At 47.8% G+C, this 26,578-nt stretch overlaps 1 protein-coding gene across 2 annotated transcripts in view; it reads right to left on the bottom strand.

Annotated features, from left to right (window-relative positions):
* Spock1 (SPARC (osteonectin), cwcv and kazal like domains proteoglycan 1) overlaps nucleotides 1-26,578 on the bottom strand; it is a 495,109-nt gene that overhangs the window by 80,110 nt on the left and 388,421 nt on the right. For both annotated transcript variants that reach the window (XM_052727130.1, XM_052727129.1), the window contains one exon: nucleotides 3,556-3,670. In XM_052727130.1, the coding sequence (XP_052583090.1) occupies nucleotides 3,556-3,670 (115 nt within the window). The remainder of the gene's footprint in view (nucleotides 1-3,555; nucleotides 3,671-26,578) is intronic.

Here is a 26,578-nt window from a genome sequence, read left to right as displayed (position 1 = left end):
GCCAGATCAGTGAAAAGAATGAAAACACAACCGCTTGATTCTGACTTGGAAAAGAGGCTGAAAGAGACATAAGACACTTCCAATTTACAAGTTAGACACAGCTCATCTTAAAACACCAAACCCAGGAGAGAATTCGGCTCTTAAATTAAGAGGGGGTAAGTAGTCAGGTCCTCCCGCTCCCCCACCCCTGAACCCAATACTGATCAATACTGAGGCCCCAGGCAGTGGGGCTCAGGGAAGGAAGAGAGGAAGAGTTGCCTGAGTATCCAAGAGAGATGCCTCCCACCCCATGTCTCCCACCCCATGCCCCCACCCCATGCCCCCCACCCCATGCCCCCACTGCCGGCCATGCCTACTGCTGACTATACCTACTGCCAGCCATGCCTATTGGTGACCACACCTACTGCTGACCATGCCTACTGCTGGCCATGCCTATTGGTGACTACACCTACTGCCAGCCATGCCTATTGGTGACCACACCTACTGCTGCCCATGCCTACTGTCTATTCTCCGTCAGGCGCCCTGACAGGTAGGAGGAGGCTCATGCTCAGCCTTCCTCCCCTGTCCCCCCTTCCCTGCAGCTCAGTTGTCACCTGGGAACTGCCCTTCACTTCACTTCTGACCTCTCCCTGATAATCATCCTTCCTCCTCATTCCAGCTGCCAAACCTCAGCCCAGCTCTTGTGGCCTGTTACAAGTCACTCTGAGAGCGTCATGGAAAGAACCATTAGCACTCCAAGGAAAAGGTCAGCTTCCCTTGATCAAATTTGTTCAGGTCAAGCATTATTAATGTAAATGTAATGTGATGACCCTAAGGAATTGTCAAAGCTCTTGTCACCATACTTGTTACTGTCTGTTGAGGAAACACCAATTAAATCCATATTAAGTCTTTGAACATTCTGTCTTAGAAGGGGTTATACTCTCCTCCATTAGGACAACCTTGGATGCAGCATTAAATCACGCCAGAGTCTTCAGTCTTGCTACTGGCAGCTGGTTGCTGCTTCATCTCATGCTTAAGTGAAAATTCCTGCATTAACTCAGAGCTTAGAAACGGGATTGTTAGCACAGAAGGCCAGTCTCAGAATCCCAGAGAAAGAGCTTGCTCCCAAGGGTGAACTGATAGTTCGAGGAACATGTGGGGCTTCCAAAATGATATTTCTTAGACAACTTCCAGATGGCCTCAGGGACTGAATAAATATGTTTCAGGAGCCATTTCAGCCCAGGGGCAAAGTTCTGAAGGAAAAACAGGCATGCCATCTGAAAGGCATCAATATGGTTTGGGGTATTGTTGATATTATTTCATAATGTTCCCTTGTCTGCTGTGCTAAGATGAACTTCCTGCTTTTCTGAATTGTCTTTCACCATTAACAAGCTTGCGCAAATGCCTTGAAATCTCTGTAAACAACAATCTCATCCTCACCGACCTTTCAGAATGCAGGCATGGCACTTTTTATCCCCAAGTCCTTTTACGTTAAATGGCAACACACTTGCATAGACTCATGAGGAATTTGTTTTACCTTTTACTCGTGAATATCTGCCTAAGTTGATGACAGGGCCAAAGCCATATCTGGAGGGTCATGCTTAAGAAAGCCTCCCGTCATCAGAGGTGAAGATCGTTAGAACAGCATAGGTTTTCTTCATTGGAGAAATGAAAAGGTCTCCCAGAAAATGGGGCTGTATTACTTCAATGCGAGGAGAATGGAACCCTTAGCACATCTGGGGGGCTCTGAGAAGTGATGTTTTCACCTCATCTATGGATATCAGAGGCAAAGCAAGAGGACTTCTTGGTTTAGTTCCCCTCCCTCAGAACAGAGGAGCAAAGAAAAGAAATAAACAGCAAATCTAGAATAGCATGGAATGCAGAATAGGATGGAATCTAGAATAGCGAGGACCACCACAACTTCCTAACAAGACCCCAGAGAACTTTAGGCAGAATTTTCTTGACTATGTAGTTAATGAAGAAAGGACTCCAAGGTACGAGACCAGCGGGACTTAGTTTGTTGGGATGTTCTCCAGATCTTAAAATATCTCTACCAGGCACAAAAACCCAGAGCAGACAGTTTCCCCATGACCAGTATGTAATGCCCAGCAAGTGATGCTCCATCAGTAAGGGTAAACCGAAGGGAAATTCCCTCCCATCCCCCTTGTCCCCACCCGTGTGCTATGCCTGACTTCAGGCATCAGTTGTAGATGCTTTTGGCTGATATAACCTGACTGGAATCTTAGGATCTGACCCCCATCAAAAGAAGAAACAATAAAGCCACACCACCCTAGAGACAATCTCCTGCTCAGAGCATCCTCTAACCCATACAAGGAACACTCTGACTGTCCCAGTGTGGCCTTGCTCACGAAGCCACTCATGCTACTCCCTGAGCACACTTTTGCTTTTTTATACACTCTCACCTCCTAAATTAACTTTTCTCACTGGGCTTTTGTGCACATCCTCTAAGTTCTTTTATTGATGAGGTCGAGGACCTGAACTAAAAGGGTCTGACTTCCCCCACCAACCTCTTTACCTACAACCACGGCCTTGGGTTTTCTCACCAAAATACAATGAGGTATTATATATTATATCTAAGTTTTCTTAATGCAGTTATATAAATTGGCCTCAAATGCAAATATATATAAATGAGATTGGCCAGCAGGAAATCAATAGTAACCTTGGCTGATTACTTATAATTACAATATTCATGATCTATATTGCTCTTCTGAGATAAACTTCTCAAAGAGCCTGTAATGTTTCTGAAGTGGAACTGCCCAGACTAGGACTTGAAGTCTCTGTCTACTTGCCACACAGTGAACAAAAATTATATTGTCTCTCATCTTTTTCATTTCCTTAATCATAAGAAGCTTCTAGCTTTGGAAGACGTGTTGGCATACACACACATACGTTGGCATACATGCACATGCCGTGTTTTCTACGAACCAGCCAGTCATAGCTAAGAACAACCAGTGTTACCAAAGGAAAATTCAAACTTGGATTTTAGGAAGGGACAACGGTCAATGGGCCATATTATTTCTCCATTAGAAAACATCCCAAGAAGCCCTAGCATCCCAGCCCTCTCAACCCTGGAGCAGAAACAGTGGTCCCCAGGGGGCTGTTCTCTTTCATCTGTCCCTTGGTATTATGCCGGCCTACAGGAGGATGTATTGATGAAGAAATGCTTGGGGAGAAAGCTCTCCTCTGCCAGGATATCTCTGCAGTTTCTGTGATGTTTGCTTCGGAGAGGTTCAAAGGATTCTAGAGTCTGCAGTTGGAGAAGGATAAACCCAAGGGCAGGCCATGGTCTTAGATGCTGAAAACCTTCCCCTCCCATGCTAGAGTTAAACTACCATTTAAAAGAAGCCAGTATCCACCTTGGTCTAACAGATTTGTGTTAAAAGCCTCTCTGCTCTTTTCTCTCTTTAATGGTAGAAGCAGGAGATCTTACTTGCCAAGTCAGCTCGTGTTCCCTCCATGGGCCTGAACAGCTCTGTCTCAAGCCTGGCTCCTGGCAACCGAGACACGCTTACCCATGCAAGCCTGCCCTGACCCCCTGAACCCTTGTCTACTCACCACTCTTTTCTGCCTTGGGTTTCGGTGGCTCGGGCTCAGGCAGACACGGACAGGGCCCATCGCAGAGGGAGCTGAGGCTCTTGCCTGTAGAACAAGCATGGAATTCCAACTTGCACTGCAAGAGAGAGACAGGACAGACTGTCAGAACGCAGCTGGCACAGCCTTGGCTCACCTTTCTGGGAAGCAGCTGCTCTCCTGGCTTTTAGAGAACAAAGGTGGATAAGGGAGAGGCCGACCCCGTCTGGCTTTCTCAACACTAACTTGGGATTGGCCTTTCTTTTTTTTTTTTTTTTTTTTTTGTTTCAAAATGTACCAGATAACTTCCAAAACACAGCGGAAGCATTGGAAAGCTAATTTTAATTAACAGTGGGCTCATCTGTCATCATTTATAAAATGCGATGATTATCTGAAATTTAATGCATGTGGAGTTCTATATGACCCATGAAGCCCTCCCACTTGGGCTCTGAAAGCTTCCCAACAAACCCTCCCACACAGAGGAAGTGCTTGAGAACATTCTTCGGAACCGGCTCTCCTATTACTGTGACAGATACTGGTCATAAACAAAGATTGGTTCGGCTCATGACTTCAGTCCATCATGGTGGGAGGCTATGATGGAAATACTGGCATCATGGTGGACAGGAAGCCGAGCAGGAAAGAAGGGAGCCCAGGACAGGACACAAGACACAGGGTACAAGGACATTTTTCAAGCGGCTCACTTCATCCAAATAGCTTCCATTACTTAAGGTTTCTAGACACTCTGAAAATAGCATCATCAGTTGGAGACCAAACGTTCAACACCTAAGCCTATGAGGGATGTTCCATATTCAAACCATAGCAAAGCACAGCTACCTCCTTTCCAAGTCTGGATGGTGCATCTGAGGTGCTCTGCCCTTCCTCTCAGAGCAATGTGCAAGCTTGTGCGTCCCCTGTCTGGAACTGAAGTCTATACTGGTCCTCTGTGGGCTGGAGCCCTCCTATAACTAGCTTGGGATACAGTGGAAATGTCTACCTAATTCTAGGATTCAATGTTAGAAGTTCATAAGCTGTCAACTTTTATCAGCAACAATGGTAGCTTTTGGGTCCCTTTCTTTATCTCTTTACATTCAAGCCTCAACAGACTCAAAACGTAAGTGGGAGAGAGGGAAGGTATTTATAGGTGCCCTAGACCACAGTGGATACCACATTCTTCTTACTTGTATATTATGAAAAAAGAAATTGAGGCTCTTCGAGGTTAAACAACTCATAAAAGACCTCAGCACTCAGCCGAACACATGCCTGGCTTCAGAGCCGAGCCCCGAAGGGTCCTGAGATAGCTTCTGTCACGTGGCTGGGGTTCAGAGCACTAACACTGTACCAACTGTGGTTGATTCCACACCTTTGCCTTTGGCCCAGGTATGCTATCTGAGTTTCCTCCCTTTCTACCTGTCAGTTTCTCAGGATCAAGGCTTGCATATAATCAGTCTCCTGCAAAGGCCCAGGGCCTGGGAACCTGGCAGATGTTCAAAGAAAGGAGAGATAGATGGAACTTAAGAACCCACTCAGCATGCATCTCTTATCAGGTGCCATGAGGAATCGTTTAAAAGAAAAGGAAGAGCGGATACAGTCCTTGCCCTTAGAAAACACAAATTATCCTGTAAGAAGCCACCAGCATTTGCAAGGCAACTCGCTGGAGTACAGGTGGACATGAGCTCACTGCGAGAGGATGAGATGATCAGTCCCCAGACTAACTACAAACCCAGGCAGTGTTTTATGGCCGGCTCTAAAGGTTCTGAAATCACTGGGTATAACTCCAGCTGTCACCCACCCAACGGGCAATGGCAGAGCAAGCATACAGAGAGCAAGTTCCATCTCAGTGAAGTGCTCCCTTCTATCCATGATCCTGAAACACCTAGCATGTGACCAGTGTGGTCACAGGACAGGGGCACTTTGTGAAATGAAGCCAGGCCCAGGCATCACTTGCCCTGACTTTGGAGTAAATGAGAGCAGATTCATCCAAAGTCGAGCGGACAGGACTATATAGTGAGGCTGACTTCATGAGTATATACAGCCAGAGCAAAAGGACCTCTGGGTATGGGTGTGCTTGCAGGCCGCAGGATGGACTGAAGGAAAGCCAAAGGCCGCTAGTATCAGTGTTCTCTTTAAACAGCATTGTGCTCTAGTTTGATTTCTGTGGCTGTGATAAACACTGACAACAGGCAACCTGGGGAGGAAAGGGTTATTGGGTTTCAGGTTACAGTCCACAGTACAGAGAAGCCAAGGCAGAAACTGAAGCAGAGGTCATGGAGGAATGCTGCTTATTGTCTTGTTCCCCATGGCTTGCTCAGTTCTCTTTCTTATACAACCCAGGACCACCTGCCCAGGGGTGGTACCACTCAAAGTAGACTGGACACTCCTACATCAACAACAACAACAACAAATTAATAAAAAAATGCTGCACAAACTTGCCCCCAGGTCAATCTGATGGAAGCAATTCCTCATTGAGAGTCTCTCTTCCCAGGCGACCCTAGCTTTGTCAATTGACGAAAACTAAGCCACATACACAGCATGTGTGCAGCTGGAGCAGAGACCACTGTGGCCAGTGGCTTCGTCTCCCTCCATCTCTTCCTCTTCCTTCTCCTCTTCCTCTTCCTTTATCTTCCTTCTCCTCTTCTTCCTCCATCTCTTCCTCCATCTCTTCCTCTTCCTCCTCCTCCTCTTCCTCCGTCTCTTCCTCTTCCTCCTCCTCTTCCTCCATCTCTTCCTCTTCCTCCAGCTCCTCTTCTTCCTCTGGGTTGGTTCTCTATAATGACCCTCAGTTTCACATTGGAGGTTTACAAACTAATTTTTAAAGAGACTCTAAATCTTATCTGGGCAAAAATATTCTTTTATGTGTAAATTTATTTTATAAAGTTTACATTTTGTCTGAATTCATCATAAGGCCTTTTCATACTAGTTTTGTAATTTCCTGCTTATGTCTGTTGTAGACTCAAATATTTTCCCTCACCAAACTCTACCCTCCTTGAGTGGGGAATCTACATGTTGCTCATGCCCGTGACTCTTTGTCGCATGACCCACACCTGCCTTCCCTGCCCCATGGTCTCAGCGCTGCCACGTGACCGACTGACAGGCAGATGGATCAGCAGGAAGAAGCAGGTTCCAGCAGACACTTCTAGAACCATCCGTTTCATTACCTCGTCTGCACTTCTCAAGCCTTGCGAAGGCCACATGCCACAGAGAGATGCTTCTTCTGCCGGGGAACAGAACGGAAGTGCACCCAGAGCTATTGAATGTCACTATGCGTGAGGAAACCGACTGACTTCCTTCTAGACCACAGAGCAGGGCAAGGGGCAAGGAAAGCCCCACTTCCTGTCTTATCTCTGACATGATGTGACCCACAGTGAGCCTGGCACATAGTAGGTATTCAAGAAATAGAACAATAAGGAAAGGGGTAGTAATGTGCACTCTGCAAATCCCAAGCCCCTGTTCGGTCCTTGAGCGTCCCAGGAGTTAGCATGCTGGCACTCCATCTCAGCTGTTTATCCCACCCTACATTCTACTCGTGTCCACTATGAGGCCTGTCTGTCTGCCCTAAAGCCCCACATTCAGCACATGTCTCTCAGTCTCATGCTTGCCCCAGGCTACTGGCAGAGTCAGCTTAGTCCACTTGCTTCCCAGCAGCCAGACACCTGTGTCCTGTGTAGCCCTCCCTGACCAGGAGCCCCAGGTATGACCTCTAGTCCATTTGCTTCCCAGCAGCCAGACACCTGTGTCCTGTGTAGCCCTACCTGACCAGGAGCCCCAGGTATGACCTCTTGCAACCAAGCATGCTTGGCAGGGTAGCAGCATCCCCTCTCCTGTTCCCCGGAAACTGTCTGCAGAGACAGTCGACCTCTCCATAGCTGAGACAGGAGCCCCTGAGAAAGCAGCATTCACCTGTACCAGTCAAACTCAAGGTTCAAGGGTACTTTATCTTCTAGGACAATATGTGACATGCAAGGGGAGCTCAAAAGGCTGCAATTCCAGGGCTGGAGAGATGGCTCAGCAGGTAAGAGCACTGGCTGCTCTTCTAGAGGACCCGGGTTTGATTCCCAGCACTCTCATAGCAGTTCACAACCTTCTGTAACACTAGTTCCTCAGAATTAGGTGCCTTCTTTTGGCTTCCATGGGCACAAGGTAGTCTCATGCTACATATACATACATGTAGGGAAAACAATTCATGTAGGCAAAATACACACATAAAATAAAAATAAATTTAAGAAATGTTAAATGACTGTAATCTCATCATTTTATTTGAATTTTTAAAATTCTGTTTGAATTTAGCAATTCAAAACAGGCTATACAGATAGACAGACAGACAGACAGACAGAGATAGTAAAAACTCATAATAGGTGTGTGGCAAGTGCCATCAAGCTATGGTTACCTCCCTAGGGGATGGGACAGGGCAAGGCAGGGCACACAGAACCATCGCAAAAATGGGTGATGTTTGCTTCATATTTTAATTCAGCTTTATTTTTTAACTTTTTTAACTCCTGGACTCAACAACTTGCATAAATGATTCAGATATTAGGCATCATACATTTTATAATGAAATGGGAACAAAATGTACAGGGTTCTCTGGAGGTAGTAACCAAGCCAGAACCACACTGCTCCACTGAAAAGCTGCTCATTTGTGGGGAGCCACTGGTACCACATGGTGGAGGCTGTGCCCAGAAGCTCTGAATTGGAGTCCTGAACCACAATTGTGGGGAGCCCCCATACCATGCGGTGGAGGCTGCCCCTGGAAGCTCTGAATTGGAGTGCTGAACTGTACCTGGGCAGAGGTGTTCCCACGGCCCCGAGGTTCTCGGGACTAGGACGTCTCATAAATGTTCCCTTCTGGAGCTTTTCTCTAATCTACCTCCCAGATGCAATGTCATCCTTCTCCTGCACCAGGCTGTTGCCAAGTCAGAGGCAATAGCGAGGCTAAAAAGCAGCCCTCCATGCCACCTTACCCCGGGGGCCTGGTGTCTCAGAGAGAAGAACTTCCTGCTGGAGGAGCTCTACAACGCCAGTGGAGCCCCCACACCGGGCAGTGTTCATTTCCCTCTGCCAAGAGTTAGGTTACAGCCCCCAGGTGGAGCGGGCTGACTGCACAGAGCCGGCTGGACAGTGCAAACACATGTACTGGTTTAGGAATAATCACAAGGCAGGTATGCTGTGCCCTCGGTTCAGGCCTGCTAAGAAAATGGGAGCCAAGGGGAAAGGGGTTGCTGCAAGCCTTTCCACTGCCTCCCACTAGAAACAGATACAGCCCGAGATGCTGGGCTTCCTCCAACTGAGCAGATGCAGCCTTGACTTATCCAGCTCCCAACTTAGTTGTAATAACAAGACATACTTTTCTGCTTGGGAGAGAGGTAGTAGAGAAAGTAGAGAATGAAGCACAAGAGAATGAAGGAGTCTGCAGGGGAGATGTGGGAAAGGGAGACAGGGAGTCCTAAGCATCCTCCCAGCATCACGGGGTACCAGCAGCTTCCTCCTGACTTTAGGACAAAATGACAGGGGCTGGAAACCTTTTGTATAGTGTGTGCAAAGCAGGAGCTAAAAACTATGGATGCGGATTGCTGTGCCATGAGGAGATGACTGGTCAAGCCGCCTCTATACCCACCCCGCAGGGAGGGAGGATCTGGGCAGGCAGAATATGGTGAGGCACCTTCAACTTTCACAGCATGGCAGTTAAAAACCAACCCAAATGAAAACATGACCTTCTTGGGGGCTAGTAAGGATATAGCATAACTTGCCTGTCACTTTAGAAAAAGCAATTGGTTTTGAGTGTAAAACAGAGGAAACAGGTATAAGCAAATCCTCTGGACTGAAGAGCCTCTTGGCTCCTTACAGCTCACAAGAGCCAAAGCTGGAGGCACACCTGGAGTCCTCCATGAGAGGGACGGAAGACACCCATTGGGATAAACACTGAGTGGGTACTTCCTATGAGAGAACCCTTCCTTTAGACTTGCCCACTCCAGAAAGGGATATAGCAGAGAAGACCCTCCGCAGCTGTCTGCAGTGAGCTCCTAGTTACTCTGGAAGCCATACACTCCCACTAGGGTCCACCTCCAGCCCACATGCAAGCTGTGTCCAAAGGAGTCCCAGACCTGGCCTTTTTAAAGAGCGGGGGTCTCACAGAAGCAGGCTGGGGTAGGCCTGCAGCCAATGTCACTGCTGTCCTGATAAGGGAGGACCACGTGGGCACAGAAGTACCCAGGGAGGGATGAAGTAATGGGACGGACACAGGAGAAAGATATCTCTAAGCCTCCTCAGACCCCAGAGGCACCACAGACCAGGAAAACAGCCCCTCTGTTTCAGAATGAGGCAGCCACTGTTAGTTATTTGATCTCAAGCACCCAGCCTCCAGGGCTACGCAAGGGAACTGGGTCATTTACACGGCTCAGTTTCCAGTTCTTTGCTGTGACAGCCAAGCTAATTGATACACGTTGCATCTAGTGTTTTAAGAAGACACAGATTCCAAGACAAGGAGATGCTCTAGTGTGGGATTAAAAACATAAATCTTTGTGCCAAGATGGCACAGGTCTACTGGAAAGAAACAAAACAAAATCACAGAACAGCAGTCTTAGGGTGTAAGGGAATTGGATCTGAAGAAGTCAGCCATGTTATGTCCCTTGTGACTCATGCCCAGTGGTGGTAGTGGGTGGACATATGAAAATTTCACATCTTATATTGATTTTATAATAAAGTGGTTATATGAATAATTAGCTCTAACTCTATACAGGAAATGAATTGAGAAACTAGGAAATCAGGTAAGGTCATTTAAGCATGGACTAGCCTCTGTATTCACACAAATAAATATAAATCCAACTCCCTGGAGCTTCTAGACCCTCGACCTGCTGGAACATAAGTGCCCTCCCAACCATCTAAGGAACAGAGAAAGGAAACACTGTATGACTGTGTAGAGGTGCTCAAAACACTGACCTACTTAAAAATAAGTGTGCTAGCAGATTTTCCAGCCAATCCTTGCTTCCATTTTGCATAACACGTCGGCGTGAGTGAACGTTTCCTGCAAATGGCCAGTAAATCTTTCTCTCCTATGATTTGTAAAGCAAAGCTAATAACTTCTCTCTGGTTCATTGCTCACGCAGGTCTCCACACTCTTCACTGGGCCTTGCATGCTTGGGGTATTATTTTTAACATTTTATTTAAATTGCTTTCTCCACTGTATTTCATCAACCTATCATCTATTTTTAAACCAGACTGTTGACGGTTCACAGTTGACAATTTTGTTCACAGTTGATGAATTCTGATTTGTTTTCATTTGCCCAAAATCATGTCACAGTAGAGGGAGGGAAATAATCCCCAGGCTGTGCTGGCTTTAATACCTGGGCGTGAAGTGAGCGGCTGCTGCCTGCTACAGTCAGATGGTCCCCTCAGCTCTCCTCTCTAGCTGTGCCAGCCCCACTTCTCAAGTGGAGTGGGATCCCTCTACCTCAAGGCCTATGCACTTTCCTTTGTCTGGAGCTCTCTCCCCAACTCACTTTATTTCCCCATTCACTTTTTTTCTCTACTCAGTTCCTGATCATCCACACAATATTCTCTGCCTCCCCCTCCCCTGCCATATAAACACCATGGGGACAATTCTTTGTCCTACTGGCTTAGAGCCTAGAGCAGATGTCCCATTAGTGGCTTTTTTTTTAAACTGCAAGAAGAGCATACATACCTGCACACATGTTTGGAAAGGTTCTGCATGGATCCAAAGGTCCCTCCCTTGTTTTTCTACCTTACTCCTTCCAGAGAGCGCCTATCCATTCAAGCCCTGGGTACTGACAGGAGGCTGGCCATCTTTCCATCAGCCAGGGTCAGTCTCAATCTAACTGACAGTTGACCTGTTTGTGACCAGGTATGATTCTTATATGTATACTTCTGCCTACCTGCCTCTCATATAAGATTTAAGAGTTTCAAGAGTTTCAAGAAGAGGCAGAACTTCAAACTTGAAACTAAGCTGTTAAGAAAGAGCCCTTCTTCACGAAACAATGCCTGCCAAGTTTAAAGGGAAGATATAATTAGAAACTCGCCATTTTTGCAATGCAAAAAGTTTGGGGAAAAAATAAGTGGGAGTAAGACATACACAAGGTGGTTGGTCTCAGGTATACCCCAAAGAGTGTTTAGTTGCAACAGAGAAGACAGTGTACATTTCCAATAAAATATGTAGCTGTCACCTCTTAACAGAGGGACCCAGATGCCAAGTCAGCACCACAATGGAATAGCCTGGCATGCACCTGCTCATGTGCCACCAAAGGAAAAATCCAGTGGCTCTATAAAATGCAGCCCAGTGGGGCTGACAAGACAGCCTAGTGGTTAAGAGTACTTGTTGCTCTTGACAAAGGTCCCAAGTTTAGTTTCCAATAACCACATGGCAGTTCCCAACCATCCATAATTCCAATTCCAGGGGATCTGACTGACATGTTCTTCTGATCTCTGCCTGCACCAGGTACACAAATGGTACATACTTACATACGTGTAGGCAAAATATGCTCATACACATAAAATAAATAAATCTAAAACTATTTAAATACTGCAGCCACAATTGCTAAACTTGAACCAAGTAGAAACAAGCATGATAGCGTCTCCTTAGTGCTTAGGTAATAATAATTACACAAAGCTATAAAAGACTTCTTTTTGGGGGGAAGCATCATGATTTTAATGTGAATCACATTATTAGGTGATGTTTTGAAATTATTTTCCCATAAGTGCAATAGTAAATTCTTCTAAGGCAATTACACAGAAGAACATCCCTTTCTTTAACAAGGGTTGCCCACCAGAATGTCTGTAATCTGCTTCCAAATGCTTCAAGGGAACAGATACAGGTGTATATATAACACATAAAGGCGAGGATGTTATCAGCTTCCGTATCTTGGTGATAGTGGACAGAGTTTTCCTCATCTGTCTTAGGCTCTTCATTTACTCAGCAATTATAAAATCAATAGCTTGGGAAGGAATTTTAACTTGCTTTGCCTGGTAGTTCCTGGAGACTCTTCCCAGAATCCATGCCTGCCTGCCTGCCTGCCTGCCCCAAGCACAGGCTACTGTAGCCAACAGCCGCTTTCCTTGCTCCTGTCCCCCAGTAGGGGGCGGGCTCTTTATGGGCAGTGACAGGATCCTGCTGGCTGAGGCTTCAAGGACCTGACTAACCCTGAGGAAAGAACCAGCCTTCAATAAGTTGTTAAAGAGGCAACGATTGAGGCTTTCCCTAGACATAAAATCTTTAATGGATGGAAGCAAGCAGGACTCAGTCAAAGGCTAAATGCGTGTGCATGGTCTTGCATATTTTAGACCTTGCAGGGGTACTCTTTCCCATAACAAATCAGTAAACTGAGGCTAGAAAACAGACGACTGTATGTGGTTGCTCTCTTCAGAAATGGCCTCACTTCTCCCTCTTGGGAATCCTGTCAATGAGTTGGCAAACCCTTTCAATACGAGAGGGGGAAATTTCAGCCAATTCACACACACATTGTTTGCTTCCAGATGAGAAACCTAAGTTATTATAAAATATAGGTAACAAAACCAGCGCAGCCTCACATGTGAAATGCCAAAGACAGATACTAGACTCCACAAGAAGAAGGCTTGAGAAAAAAAAAAAAACGACGCTTTGCCAACCCACCTGGGGAAGCCAGAGACACTGTAACAGGTTGCAGCTCTGATTGACTCCCACAGCGTCTGTGTGGAACCCCCTCTGTGTGATGTCCTTGGGGGAAGAGAGCTGCTCCCCCAGATGTCTTCCCTGCCCAGCATGCTCTCCAGTGCCTCCAGCTCAGTTCTGGCCTCTGTGTTTGGCTTCCCGTTTGTGGGGCTTCCTTTTGATGCTCACTGACAGTTCCTTCCTTGATGTCTGCTCTGCCTGGAAACCTCTGAGGACTGCAGATAATTCATAATCTAAATTTACACGGCATGTCTCCTCCATCTAGAATTTGGGGGACAGGACAGATGAGGAAGGGCTTGAAGTTCCCAGGCCTGCTTCCTCTTGGTACCAAGAATAGCACATAGGCATAGCAAGCGCTTGATGACAATGATGAAAATGTCCGGTGAAGGAGCAAGAAGAAGAGCCCACATGCAGAGCTGGCTGGGGATACATGCCTGCTTCAACCATCAGTTCAGACCAGGATGGAACCCCACAGCAGGGGCAAGCGCACAGACTGGTCAAAGTCAGGTTTTCTCTCAGCCCTAATAGACTGGGGCTCTGAGAAGAAACTTAACTGCCACAGAAATAGAGAAGGATGGAGGCCCAGGGGTAGCCAGTGTGAGACCAGAGCCAGAGCTGCTTCAACATTCCCCACCTGCTCCAGTTTCCTTCCTCCAGGCCCCTGCCTCTGTGCCCAGGGTGAATCCCTTTCACTCCCACACCATCCTGACATACCGGGTTATCTGTCGGCTTCTGGGGGGAAACAGGCATCTCCTTCGGGAGCCTGGCAAACAGCAGGTGCTTAGTACGCTTATGTGCAGGATATGTGTCACATGATCCATATGTCACTATGGTCATGGTATAGAGTAAGAAGCCCTGGCACAATGGTGCATGGTATTCTATGACTGCTATGATGGTCAGAGCTTTGGCAAAGTCTCTCAGAGCATCTAGGAAGGCTCAGTGAGGAGGAGGCAGAGAAAGAGGAGACCATGGAGAAATGGCATCATCACAGTGATGAAGGGAGGGAGGGCTCAAGGTCCCCGCTAAAGGCTAAGATGCGGAGCCGCAAGGAGGGAACAGCTGGCAGCTGTCCTTGTGCTTGCCTGCACGCCACTTGAAGTCCCTGCTTCTCACCGGTGACAAAGACATGGACCATGGTTGCTTATGAGGAACAGGAATAAAGCTGGTCTGCCAGAGGCCTGGATCAGATGAGGAGAGTGCCCGCCCTTGCTTTCCAGGAGCTGCTGACACTGGAACCCAGTCTGGTTCTGAGGCAGAAGGTCTCACAGCTATTCCGGGGCAACAGATAACCTTTGATATTCCCAGGGAGCTCTCTGTGAAGAGCGTTTTCAGGAGTCTGCAATCCAGAGAAGCCCAGGCAGGGCCTCAGAACACAGCTGGGTTCATAGGACAGGGTCTGTAAAGTTGACTGGGGCCTGGCAGCATGTTCCTAAGAAAGCTGTGCTTGTGGATAAACCCTGGTGATTGACATATGTCTGTGCCTGGAGAAAGTGGGCTTGCTGGAAGTTCATTAATTAGTCATCATCCCAGAAACAGCAGAAGGTTAAGACTAACACTTCCATGTCACAAATGAGAGGAACAAAGGCAAGAAAGGGGACACAAATAGGAGAAGGAGGGAAGGAACAGGAAGAGAAGTCACATCGGAGCCTCCCGAGGGAAGGCAGGAAGAAAAGCGAGAAGAAACACAAGACAGAAGATGCTACATAAGGGAAGCAGGGAACGCCCTAAAGTTGCAGGAGGCAGAGAAGAAATCAGAACATCAGCCACGCGTCTCTCACCTCTGGGGGTGAAAGGGCTTGGCAGCTCCAGGAGAAAAGGAAGACAGTGTTCTGGGGTACCCACGATGCTTAAAATAAACTCTCTGAACCTAGAAATGCCCTGGGGATTCCATCCCTTCCCTGCCCACCCGTCCTAATTTTCCGGTTGTGGGGGAAGCTCTGTGACCCTCTTCTCCCAGCTGGCTGTGCCCTCGTGGGTTTCCAGTGGGTTGCAGGGCAGTGTCCTCCACAGCAAAGGGAGGTGGAGGGCAAGCTGAGGTGCAGCTGCTGCGATGCTGGGAGGGGGGAGCGAGGGGGTGATATCTGCCAGGACTCTGTCTGCACCTCTTACAGGGAGCTTAGAAGGGAATCTGACACCTCAAGCTGCAGGGAGCCACCAGAGGTGAGAATCAGAGTGATTTGCATAACCCTTCTGAGCCTCCTTCCTTATCACTAAATAAAGATCACCCTGCTGCCTGTCTGCAGCCAGCAAGAAGGCAGAATGGACAGCTAGCAGATGTCTAGAGCCTGGCGGCGTTCCTGGCATGGGCAGACAATAGAACTTATTTCCTTCCCGGGTCTTCCATCAGCTCCGCCTTCATTCTTTCTCTCCTTCAACAGCTTCACACCCGAGTGGTCTTTGTTTAAATGCGTATTTGCTCACACCATTCCCTGCTCCCCATCCTCTTCAGATGCACAACACTTTAGCCTAATAGAAAAGGCGTTTGTGATGCCCATGTCCCACATCTCCCCATCAGTCCCCATTCAGGCTTCTCATGTCCACCTAAGACCTCTCAGCCATGTCCGCCCTCCCTCTGATGCTCTGCTGTATAATCTCCATGAAGTCTATGGGAGGGAGCCCCACACTCCAGAACCTGTGTCTACCTCTGGGTTTTCTGTGCTCTGCATTTTGATGCTACTTGCTACTTTCTTACCCATATCCTTACAAATTTAGTGAAATCACCTTTCAGTTCACACATGGCGCTAAACAAAGATGTGATGGGTAAATTTTTGCACAGGTAGATGGACAGACGGATGCTCCTATCCTGCATCTAACTGCCAGTTAAGCAGTCCTACTCAGGTTTGCTGCTATCCCCACCAGGTAAACTGCCTGAATTAAGTTATTCTTCACCTCTAGACTCCAGGTTTGCGTAGCACCTTGGCCCAGATCAAAAACAATCTCAAGGCTGGGACACTCACTCCACCACCCTACCCTACCTGAAGCAGGTCCCAAACTGTAAGCTCTTCCATACAAGCCACAGTCAAATCCAAACCTTCCCTTTTAAGGCCAGTCACTGTCAGGTCCAGAAGAACTCAGACAAATGACTACATGAGGTGCCTATTAGTATACGAAGAGCACACCCAAAGCGCATGCTGGCTCCTCTCAGCTCCTCTCACCCTGCCCACTACCCTCTTCAGTCCAGGGACTTGGTTTCCCTTCCCCTGGTTTCTCTTTCCTATATAACCCTGCCATTTTGACCACAAGCTCTCTTGGTTCTCTTGGCTCTGTTCCTGGGTCTCTCTTGGTCTTCTGTCTTCCTCTCTCACTCCCCCCTCTCCTCTCATGGCCCAGGTCTGTCTACTGGCCATGATTCCTCTGCTACTTTCTCTCCTTGCTGTGGACTCTTCCGATGCCTCTGGCTGTACTCTCCTCCTCAGCCCTCCCTGGGAGTGCTCACATCCTCATTTTCATTCAGTCCCTATCTGATCCTGACTCTCTCTAACAGCATGGTCCCATGTGTCAACACAGCCCCTGCTCTGTCCCTACTTCACCCCTGTGCTCTCCCACCCCAAGTCCTCCTGCTTAGAGATGCCCTCCTGCCACTCATCTCTGCAGGCCCCTCTCTCAGCTGCACAGTCCCATCCCTGCTCTAGTATTTTCTTCCCTGTGAGAACACAGCTCTGGGATTTCAGGGCTTTTCTGTAGTGTATCTATGCTTCCTTCATCATGCAGATCCCTGTACACTTCCATCCTTCACGGCACTAGAAGGAATGGCTTATAAAGTCTTCATGAATCACAGAAAGCACAGAACAGCTAATTATGAACCCGACATTTGTGCTAAAACTCTACCTCTACTTTCTCCTTTAATTTTCACCCTGCCCACCACAGGAAGAACTGTAATATCCATCTAACACACAAAGAAACTGGGGTTCAGAACTTCTGCTTGCTGAGTGGAATCCGCCCTGAGGAGGAGAGAGGGAAGGCATGCCCTGCTCCATTATGTGGATGTCTGTGCTAACATGCTTAATTGTGCTCCCAGGTCAAGATGTTTTATTGTTGAGTTCTCCATCCTCACAACCCACAGTGCTAGAAGAAAGGACTGTCTTAGGTACCAAGCCAAGTCACAGGTTGTCGGCACATCTCTGTCAAATGTACCCAAGGGGACATGCATCTGCCTGGGGTTGCCATTTTTGCATCTGGAAGGCACAGAGATGTGCTCTCTCCTGGGTGTTTCTGAAGGGGCCTCTGTGATAACCCCTGTTCCTAGGCTGCTCAGGATCATGGTCCTGGCTCTGTTCAATCCCGTAAGCATCCCAGGCACTTGGAACACTGTGTGGCCATGGCACGGGCCCTTTAGTTATTATTTGAGTTGAAGAAAGAGTGAATAAAGGAAGATAATCCACCAAAGACCTGCCACATCTACCACCAAAGAAACTGTGAGCACACTGAAGAAACGATAGAAGACTAGAACATTCTAAGTGCTACAGCCGTCAGAGGTAAGTGTGGGATGACAACCTCAGCAACGACAAGGAAGGGCAGAGTCATTGCACCCACAACCGTGACAGGCAAGCTTTTCTGTGACTCCGAGCGCATTGTTTCCTGGGTCTGAACTGGGGAAGGCTGGTGACAGGGACACTTTGTCATGGGGAGCAAGTCACAGGGACTGGAGCTCCTGTGTCTGGCTGACATGCTCAGCAGGGCAGCTTGTACTCCAGCCCAGGGCACCTGCGGAACAACAGCAGCCCCAGGATCTGTCTGTTCCCATCGCCTCTGCAGCATGTTATTAGGAGCAATACAGGGCGAAAGCTCCTCATCTCAGGACTAGAACCTTGACTCTGAGTCTCTGGATTAAAAACTCTGCCTTCTCTTCCTTATAGAGCCTTCACAGGGAAGAAAGAAGAAATGCGGATGGCGAAGTTCTTTACACACGATAGTCTGGATTGCTTCCTTCCCAGTTGTCCTCAACGTGCTCTGAAGAAGGAGAAAACAAATGCCCACCAAGCATCTCCACCAACTCCTGGCCCAAGCTAACATCCACCAAGGTCAAAACAGCCATTAAAACCTCACCTTGGGCCTTTGCAAGATAACTATCAGCCACTATTCAACCTTGCTTTTTACAGCTGCCCTTCAGTGTAACTTCTCTACCCCAGCCCTCCTTTAACTGGAGAAAACACACCCCAGATGTCTTGCTGAATAAAACCCTGGATATGTTCATCAGAGCCAGCAGAAATAAAACCAGAGCTAGAGGTGACCAAAAAATGCCAAAGCAGACTTTTGACCAAATGCAGCGAGGTTGAGATTATATTTTTAAAATGAAACAGTAGCTTAAACTTTGAATTACTTCCTGATTTTACTGCTAAGAGATGAAAGACCCCTTGGTGCTGAACGACAAAGGCGTATAACTCAAAGAGGATTTGCTTTGCTTGGCATCATCTCTGTGAAAATACATTTAAGCAGTAAAATGTCCTTGCAAGAGTCCATTTTCTGATGATGGAGCCGAGGTATGAAGCTGGTGAGGGCAGACAGTTTTCCCCCAAAGGGTCTGATCCCATCCTTATCAGAACCTGATGAGAGATGAGCCAGCCAGACCAGGTGGCCCAGGAGTTGACCCTGTTAAACACTTCCCTATGATGAAAGCCAGAGACTAATGGTCTCACAACTCATTATAAGAACAGAAACATCTTCATGTAGAGCCTTCCCCTTTGTTACTATATTTTCTTTTGAGGCCACAGCTACAGCCCAGCGACCCTGCAGTGGCCATGGGGGTGGGGGGTGTCAAGGCCTCTGATGGCACGATATGCAATCTGAGCAACGTCTTGGGATGTACATAAAAAAGCGATATGAAATCTGCCCACCGAGGACTAAGAGAAGAGGAGTCACTGCTTGCAGAAAGCGCAGTCTTGGGATAAGATGCTAAAAAGTTAAGTCCATCTTTCCATTGAGTAAGCAATTGGTCCAAGAGGGGCAGAAGTAGGAACCAGCGACAAGGGAAGAGGCTTTGGTGAGAAGAAGCCACCAGAAGTGGTGGTGGAGAACACTGGAAATATTTAGCTGAGGACAATGACAGGCATACAGGTTCTAAGGAACTGTGACAGCATTTGAGTCCCATCAGTCTGAGCTTTCTCCCCCATCTGTGTGCCATGGTGTAGAATGAACAGGGAGGCCTCAGAGCCCGGACCAGGCCTCAGCCTACCAAGGTCTGGGCAAAGGGAGAAGCTTCAAAGCCCCAGACGCTCATCATACATTTCACCCTCGGCTCCACGCTTCTCAGTGGACTTCCCCAAGTTCAAAGCTAGAAAGCTCAAACTAGTCCCCTCCACACACACCCTATCCCTACTCAGTCTCCACTTGCATATTTTGGTATCAGTCTGGAACCTGGTTAATCAGGCCAAAATTTACTAAGGACGGATGGGCCACTGTGATCTGCGGGAAGCTAGCTGCTCTCCATGTAATTTGTGTTTCATATAGAGTGATTTTTCAAACACCATAACATCACAGTTTGGGAGAGGGGAAGCTTGTGGATGGCGTGGAGAAAATCTGCCTTGTGGAGACCGTGCTGTAACATATGTGCTTCTGGTTTGGGGAATTCTGTATTGCAGACAGCATGGCAACCCCATCATGTCCTTTACACAGATAATTAAGCTCATCAATTACTTTTGTCCCTGTGTTGTCTGAGAAGAATGTCACTGTGGGCCTCCCAGGGAAGCAATATGTCAGCCCCTGCAGTCCTTGTACCTCCTGCTTCTTAGAATGGCAGAGGGGTAAAGCCTCCAGCCCAAACTCTAGAATATAGCAACTTAAGTTCAGATCTTCCCAGGAAATTTAATCTTGTACCCAAGGGAAATAAAAATAACTGCTTTGGTGGATGCCATAATTCACTAATTCAGCTAATATTTGATGAGCACCTACTATGTGCAGGAAAGTGAGATATTAGAAAAGTATTAATCGTGATGAAACTGTGTGCACAAGGCTCTCAGGCCAACACTCAGCCCTCACTTACTGTGTGTCTGCTGCGAGCCCACCAACCCTGATGCTCAGCTTCCACAGCTACAACAGAGTCCTGCTTGGAGTGGGGAGAGTTACCTAGGATGGTGATCAGGTTCAGCTCAGTGCCTGGCTTGGCTCATGTGCCCATCCCTCTTCTATCCAGCTCCACTTTTATCCCCACAAAGACCCGGGAAGCCACAGCTGTCAGGGTGTCTCTTCCACTTCTAAGATGGTACCCAGGGCACCTAGGTTGATCACTCACAAAGACACCATAGTTCCATCCCCATGAGATGCTTTGTCTCCTCTGCTTGACAATGGTGGCATGGAGCAGCCAGGGTGAAGCTGAGAGGCGGCAGCATGATGCAGGAACTTCAAGGGGCAGCGCAGCACCACCCAGAACTTCCCGCTCAACCTGGGGCCACAGTGCAGCTAGCCTCTTTCCTGCCCTGGAGACTGCTGACTTCTAGAAAGCAGAGGCTCCTCATTGCTCCCTTGGCACCAGTAAGAGGTGTGCTGGCAGGGCACAGGATACACCAGAAAGGGCACAAGAAGTGAGGACACAGAGAAGGCCCTGATAGGCACAGCTGCACCAAATAACCTGTGGACTTCCTGAAGAAGTCTTCTGTAGGAAGTTCTAGAGGGAAAGTATTGCTTTTCACTAAGCTGTCATTCACATAACCCCTAAGGAAGGAAAGGCCTCTCCAGGGGGGCCTGCCATCTACAGTAGGCAAGGGCTGTATACAAAGCAGACTTCTTCCCTTCATCTCCCAAGTTTTGCACTTACAGTCAGAACAAAGCAAAAACACTTAAAGTCAAAAGGAAGAAAATCATTTGCACAGAATATTACCAAGCACGTCATTCTACCGGAAGTGACCGACAGAACATAGGAGGGCAGGTAATGAGAGAGGCTATGAGAGACTTGGGATGCGAGCATTCCCTCAGTGGCCACCTCAGACGCCAACATGGCCCCCTCACAGCTATCAAGGCAGGACAGCGGCACAAGAGGCAGCTCTAAGGGCAGTTGTAAGGAAGGACCTGTAAGTCGTTAGGAAGAAACAAAGCAAAGTTTAAGTTTGGAGACATTATCCTGCAGGGCTCCAAGGCAAGAGCAGCTGCTGATATCCCACCCCCTAGCAGCTTAGCCACAGCAGGATGTCCCTGTCCACCATCTGTGAGAGACGTGGGGACCTGACTGAAGAGAAGAGGAGACTGGTGTTTCCGAGAGAACAGTTGGGGCTCCTGGTGGAGAACGAAGAACACTTGCATCCACGTTCAAGAAAGGAGTGAATGAAAATAAGAAATTAAAAAGGAAGGACATGACTGCTCCTCGGTATGGAGGAGAAAGTTCATTGTCGACAAAAGGGAGAGCACAGCCAGAGGCAGGGACATCTGGGAGAGTCCAGAGTGGACATGACCCTGAGCCAGGTGAGGAGATGGGGGAGGGGACAAGGGAGAGCCAGACCAAGAGGCCAGGGCAGTAAAGGTAGAGAGCCAGAAGGGCTGGCATAGCAAAGTGGCTGCATTATATAGGGAAGGGCAGCTGGGGGAGGGCAGCCCAGCCCTGGGCTGGAGAAGTTTAGGGTAGGGGTGGGGTATGGCAGCCAGAAGAGCCCTGAGGGGAGTTAAATCCTAAAGGAGAGGCTTACATACGAGGGCACAGGGGCAGGAGGGCATGTATCAAGGCCTTTACTTCCACTTCTTCATGGTTCCATGAGTTCAAATCCACCACACTGGGAATAGGCTGCTTCCCCATGAGTCTATAGTAAACACATTTAACGGGTCTGTAACATTTCACCATGGACTTAAAAGTTTGTCTGTTGCAGTCTGGAGATGAAATGTCCCCACGTGCTGAAGATTTTCCCTAATGCCATGTTCAGAAGCAGAACTGTGGCGAAATGACTGAGTCATTTGGCTCCTGAACTAATTCTTCCACTAACCAATGGGCAGATAAATGATGGCTTCATTACCAAACAGACTATTGAAAGGTGGTAGGATTGTGGAAACTTCCTCTAATCAGAGGAAGTCGGCCATGGGGAGCCTGCCTCTCTTGTCTCTGGCCTTTTTCTCTAGCCCTCTCTGCTTCCCAGACATCATGAATTCAGCAGCTTTCTCTGCTACCTGCTCCTGTCACCATGACATTTTGCCTTTGCCACTGGCCCAAACAACAGAGGCAAGTGATGACGGATGGAAACTTTCAGAACCATGAGCCCAAGTCTTTTCACTCTTCAGTTGGCCGTAGCAAATAATTTTGTCACAGATAGTAAAACCTCCTCACACAGTATTCTTATAATATGAAACATAATCCTTCCATCCCCCAAAGTCCAAAGTCTTTACTTTGTTCTAGCATTGTTTAAAACAAGTTCAAAGTCTCATCTGAGTCTCCAGGAAAACTCTTTCCAGCTGCAAGCCTGTAAAATCAAACAGAAGCCACGTGCACATATCTCCAAGCTCCAGTGACACAGAGAACAAACAGGATCTACAAGGCAAACATCCTCATCCCAAGGGAAGATGAGAGCAAATAAGACAGAATCGAGGCTCTTGGCAAGATGGATGCCCACCAGGACAGACGTGAAATCCTAAAGCTCCGAGTCCAGCGTCCTATGCACGATATGACATCAGTGGGTCCCCAAGAGCTTCAGTCAACCCCAACCTACATGGCTTTGTCAAGTCACAGCCCACATGGCTACTCTTTGGGACTTGCTTTGCAAGGTAATGCCTGTAATGTCACCAACCCAGCATTACATGTTGCCTTCGTGGGGCTTAAGCAGTGGTGGCCCCACTCCCTGGACTTCAGTAAGCATGATGATGGATGATCTTTGCAGCAGCTGCCTCCTGCCTCTCTCTCTACCTGGTGTCCCAGGCTTCCTTTGAAGTCTGAGTGGAAGCTGCCATAAACCCATTGCTCTTGCATTTGGAATGCTTGTAGAATTAGCACCATGTAGATCTCAGGATCTGCTGCCTGCTGCCTTAGGAACAGGGACATAAGCCATGGCTGGGCCTTCTTGAACCATGGCTGTGGCAAGCAGAGAGTAAAGCAGATTCTTGAGGCAGAGACACTTAGGGAGGCTATAAGGATGCCCTGGGCCTGTTCCCTGGACCGCTGTGCCCCCATCTCTGGCCTGAGCAGATTTCTGAGATGCTTCTGAGGCCTTTCCTCTACCGTTCATATAAAGAACAACCAGCTTCTCCGTATCTGCACTGATTTGTGTTGGACTCTTCCATGTCTCACTTAGTTTTGCATTTTTCTTCTGTCTTCCTGTGTTCCTTCCCAGGTCAGGCTGTGAAGTGACCAAATCTCACACTCTTTTTAATTATAAATCCCATTTTTAGATTATACCACTGTTCTGAATCCTACTGTATCCAGTTAAAAACATCAAGGACTTCCTCCAGTATTCTCCTTAAAAGATTCTTCTGCAAGATACCCAAGGTCTTCGACTTGGCAAGTCCCACTTTCCATAAATCCCTAGGCCTAGGGCACAGATGCCATTCACCCAAGTTCTCTGCAATGGTGTTATAATAAGGATGGCCTTTGCTCCAGTTTCCAGAAGTGCATCCTCCCTTTCCATCCAAGACTCATTAGCATTCTGGTCATAGCTACTCACCCTCTCTGTAAGACATTTCAGCTCCTTCTGAGTCTCTTCTGAGCCCCAGCAGAATTACCCACAATGCTCCATTTGCAGCCTTCTAGGCATTTTCAGCTCATCCAAACTCTGCCCTTACCCAAATCCAATACTTACAAATGTGGGGGCGGGGGTGTTATATCAGCAACTGCCTTCCTCTCTCAGTACCAATTTTTGTATTTGTTTATTTTCTGTTGTTCTTAAAAAAATACCTCAGGCTTGGTACTTCATAGCAGAAAAAAGTATATGTAGCTCATAGTTTGGGAGGACGAAGTCTAAGATCAGTAGCCCCATGGTTTGGTTTCTGGTGGACCAGAAAGGAAAAAGGGCCATGGAGAGAAAGGGTCAGCCAAGTGGGTGGAACTGTAAGGACTCTGTGTGTGGTCAGCATCAAGCCTTTCTGAAGACTGTGTCCTTATCAGCCAATTGTCTTTAGCAGTCCTTACAACTGCCAGCCTGAGAGCTTTGAGGGACCCCTCCATTCGCTCTGTAGGGATATGGTCATGATATTGAAAAAGAATATCAGGTATACACCATTTTTAATGATAATGACATCGGTATAGAAATTGAGGATAGTCCTCTTGAAGCTTAAGTTTCTACATGCACTCTGTGAAGCCTTGGGTTAAGAAGTTTTATGGTTCTAACACAGTTTCACATGTTGACTTTGTAAGAACTAAACTCCTGCTGTCCATTTTCACTGTGAGTGTCCTTATAGTTACTGGATCCTAAGGGTGGAGGCCCTTCCCTCCCCTCGCTGGTGATTGACACGTGTTTGATTCAGGACTTCTAGAGTCAGAAAAGTTCTACTGACTGAAGAAGAGGGCATCCTCAAACCCTAAACTGTTCTCTGGGTGAGACTTTGTGTTCTAGGCAAATGAGATAGGCAGTTTGGGAGGGATGCAATCTCCAGCCTACAGGAGAAGACAGACATTTCCAGCACTGGGTGGATGTAAACACCTGTGCCAATCAGTGCTCACCGGAGATACTGGGGTGGGACATTGGAATCTCACACCTGGAGCAGGTTTTCTCTCTGGCTTGGTCATGATCCCGTGAAGATGCAGAACCAACCCAGAGATGATCTGTCACTTAAAACAACACAAACTGAAGTGATACTTTCTCTACCAAAACACCGTAATCCCACTCAAGACAGGCTGCTAGTTTAAGGTTGTATTTCAATGAAAGAGGGTTGAGCTTGCCTCAAGAGCAAATTGTGAAATGGCAATTTCAAGTTCATTCTTTTGTCATCAAAATTGCTGTGCAATTTCTAAACTTCTTGCAGGGATGTAATTAGCTAGCAATACATCTCTGAGGCCCAGAGCGCCTCCCTTTAATGTCTGTGTGAGAGAGAACGGCACCCTGGGCTGTGCCAGTGGCCATCCCTTACCCTCCCTTTCTCTGCAGATCAGATCACATCTAGCACGTAAGCACAGACTGCTCAGGGGGCACTTGACCTTCTGCTGTAGTGGCGCTCAGTGTCCTGCCAACAAAAACAACATGGAAGCTAACTAAGCTGGAACTCCCTCTCCAGCACAGGTACCAAGTCTGAGCCCTTCCCCAGGCACTCAGTGAGATCATGGCGGGCAGGTTTTCTGCGGGCAGCAGTAGCGAATAGTAGAAACCAGTCAAGTCCAGATGCTGTGTAGGGTTTCATCTCGAAAGTATGAGACACCTCTCAAACGTTCCATAGTCTCCAAGCTGAGAGAGGAAAGGGGCCATGGCATACAGTGAATAGGCAGATTTCTTTAAAGGGAAATGTCTTTGTTCCCTTGGGCTTTTAAGCAAAGAGCTTTGACAAGATGCAAGGCGAGTCTCCTGAGCCTGTCAGGCACCTGTGCTCATGAAACACTTTCTCTTTCTTATCCTACTCTCTGGCTCTGTTTCAGATTCCAGTCTAACTCCCTCCCTGCCCACCTCTCTACATACTAATCCAGCCATGGAACTGAGCCAGGACCAGGAAAAAGGCAGAAGGCATGCAATGGGGCCTCAGGTCCTCTGGGGGTCCTGCACTCTATGGTCAAGAGTCAAGCAGGGATAAGGAACACAGGTGAGCTGGCCAAAAGAGATAACATGAGATACACACATACATGTAATACATGATTCAGCTTTTATGAGTCTGAGGACTCGACGTTCAAACTCGACAGCTTGCAGGTCATTTCTTTCATCTTCCCAAAGATTAACTCTCCTCTGCTCCATCCCATCCTCCCACTAACATTCAGTGAGCCCCATTAGCTGCTAGGCACTATAGTGGGTGCTTGAGATACAAAGGATCCTGCTAAACGGTGCTAAACTGGGTTGCAATTGTGCAAAGGGAAGGGCGTGGTACCCAGGGCTTGCTCTTCCTCCATGCTTCTGCATGATCTAGATTTACTGGAAGCCCTTCCTTTATGCAAGTCAGTCCTCAGGTCCTTAAGGGAGCTTCTAGGACTGCCCAGGTGAGATCATGCTTCCTCCTACTATGCCCCCCTCAGTTGAGGAGGGAAATGAGGCTGGGGGAAGCTGGTTATACTGGGAGAACTAAAGGAGGGTCTCCCAGGAGAGACAAACTCCCAGCTAAGACCAGGGCGGGATGGAGGAGCCAGATATGGGACGTTCCAGGGGGATAGTGTTGATGCAGAGGGAACAGTGTGTGTGAAGCCCTCATGTGAGACAAGTTCAGCACGTGGGAAAGAAGCATGAATGCATGCACAGTAGTCGAGCAGAGTCACACAGAGAGAGACACAGTAAGCTACAAGGCAGGGGGCAGAACCTGGGGAAGCAGAACAAGAACATT

Source organism: Peromyscus californicus, unplaced genomic scaffold (assembly GCF_007827085.1).
Source record: "Peromyscus californicus insignis strain IS unplaced genomic scaffold, ASM782708v3 Scaffold_8__1_contigs__length_139910024, whole genome shotgun sequence".
NCBI lineage: Eukaryota > Metazoa > Chordata > Mammalia > Rodentia > Cricetidae > Peromyscus > Peromyscus californicus.
Note: the sequence above shows the minus strand (reverse complement) of the source record. Positions and strands in the feature narration are given on the sequence as shown.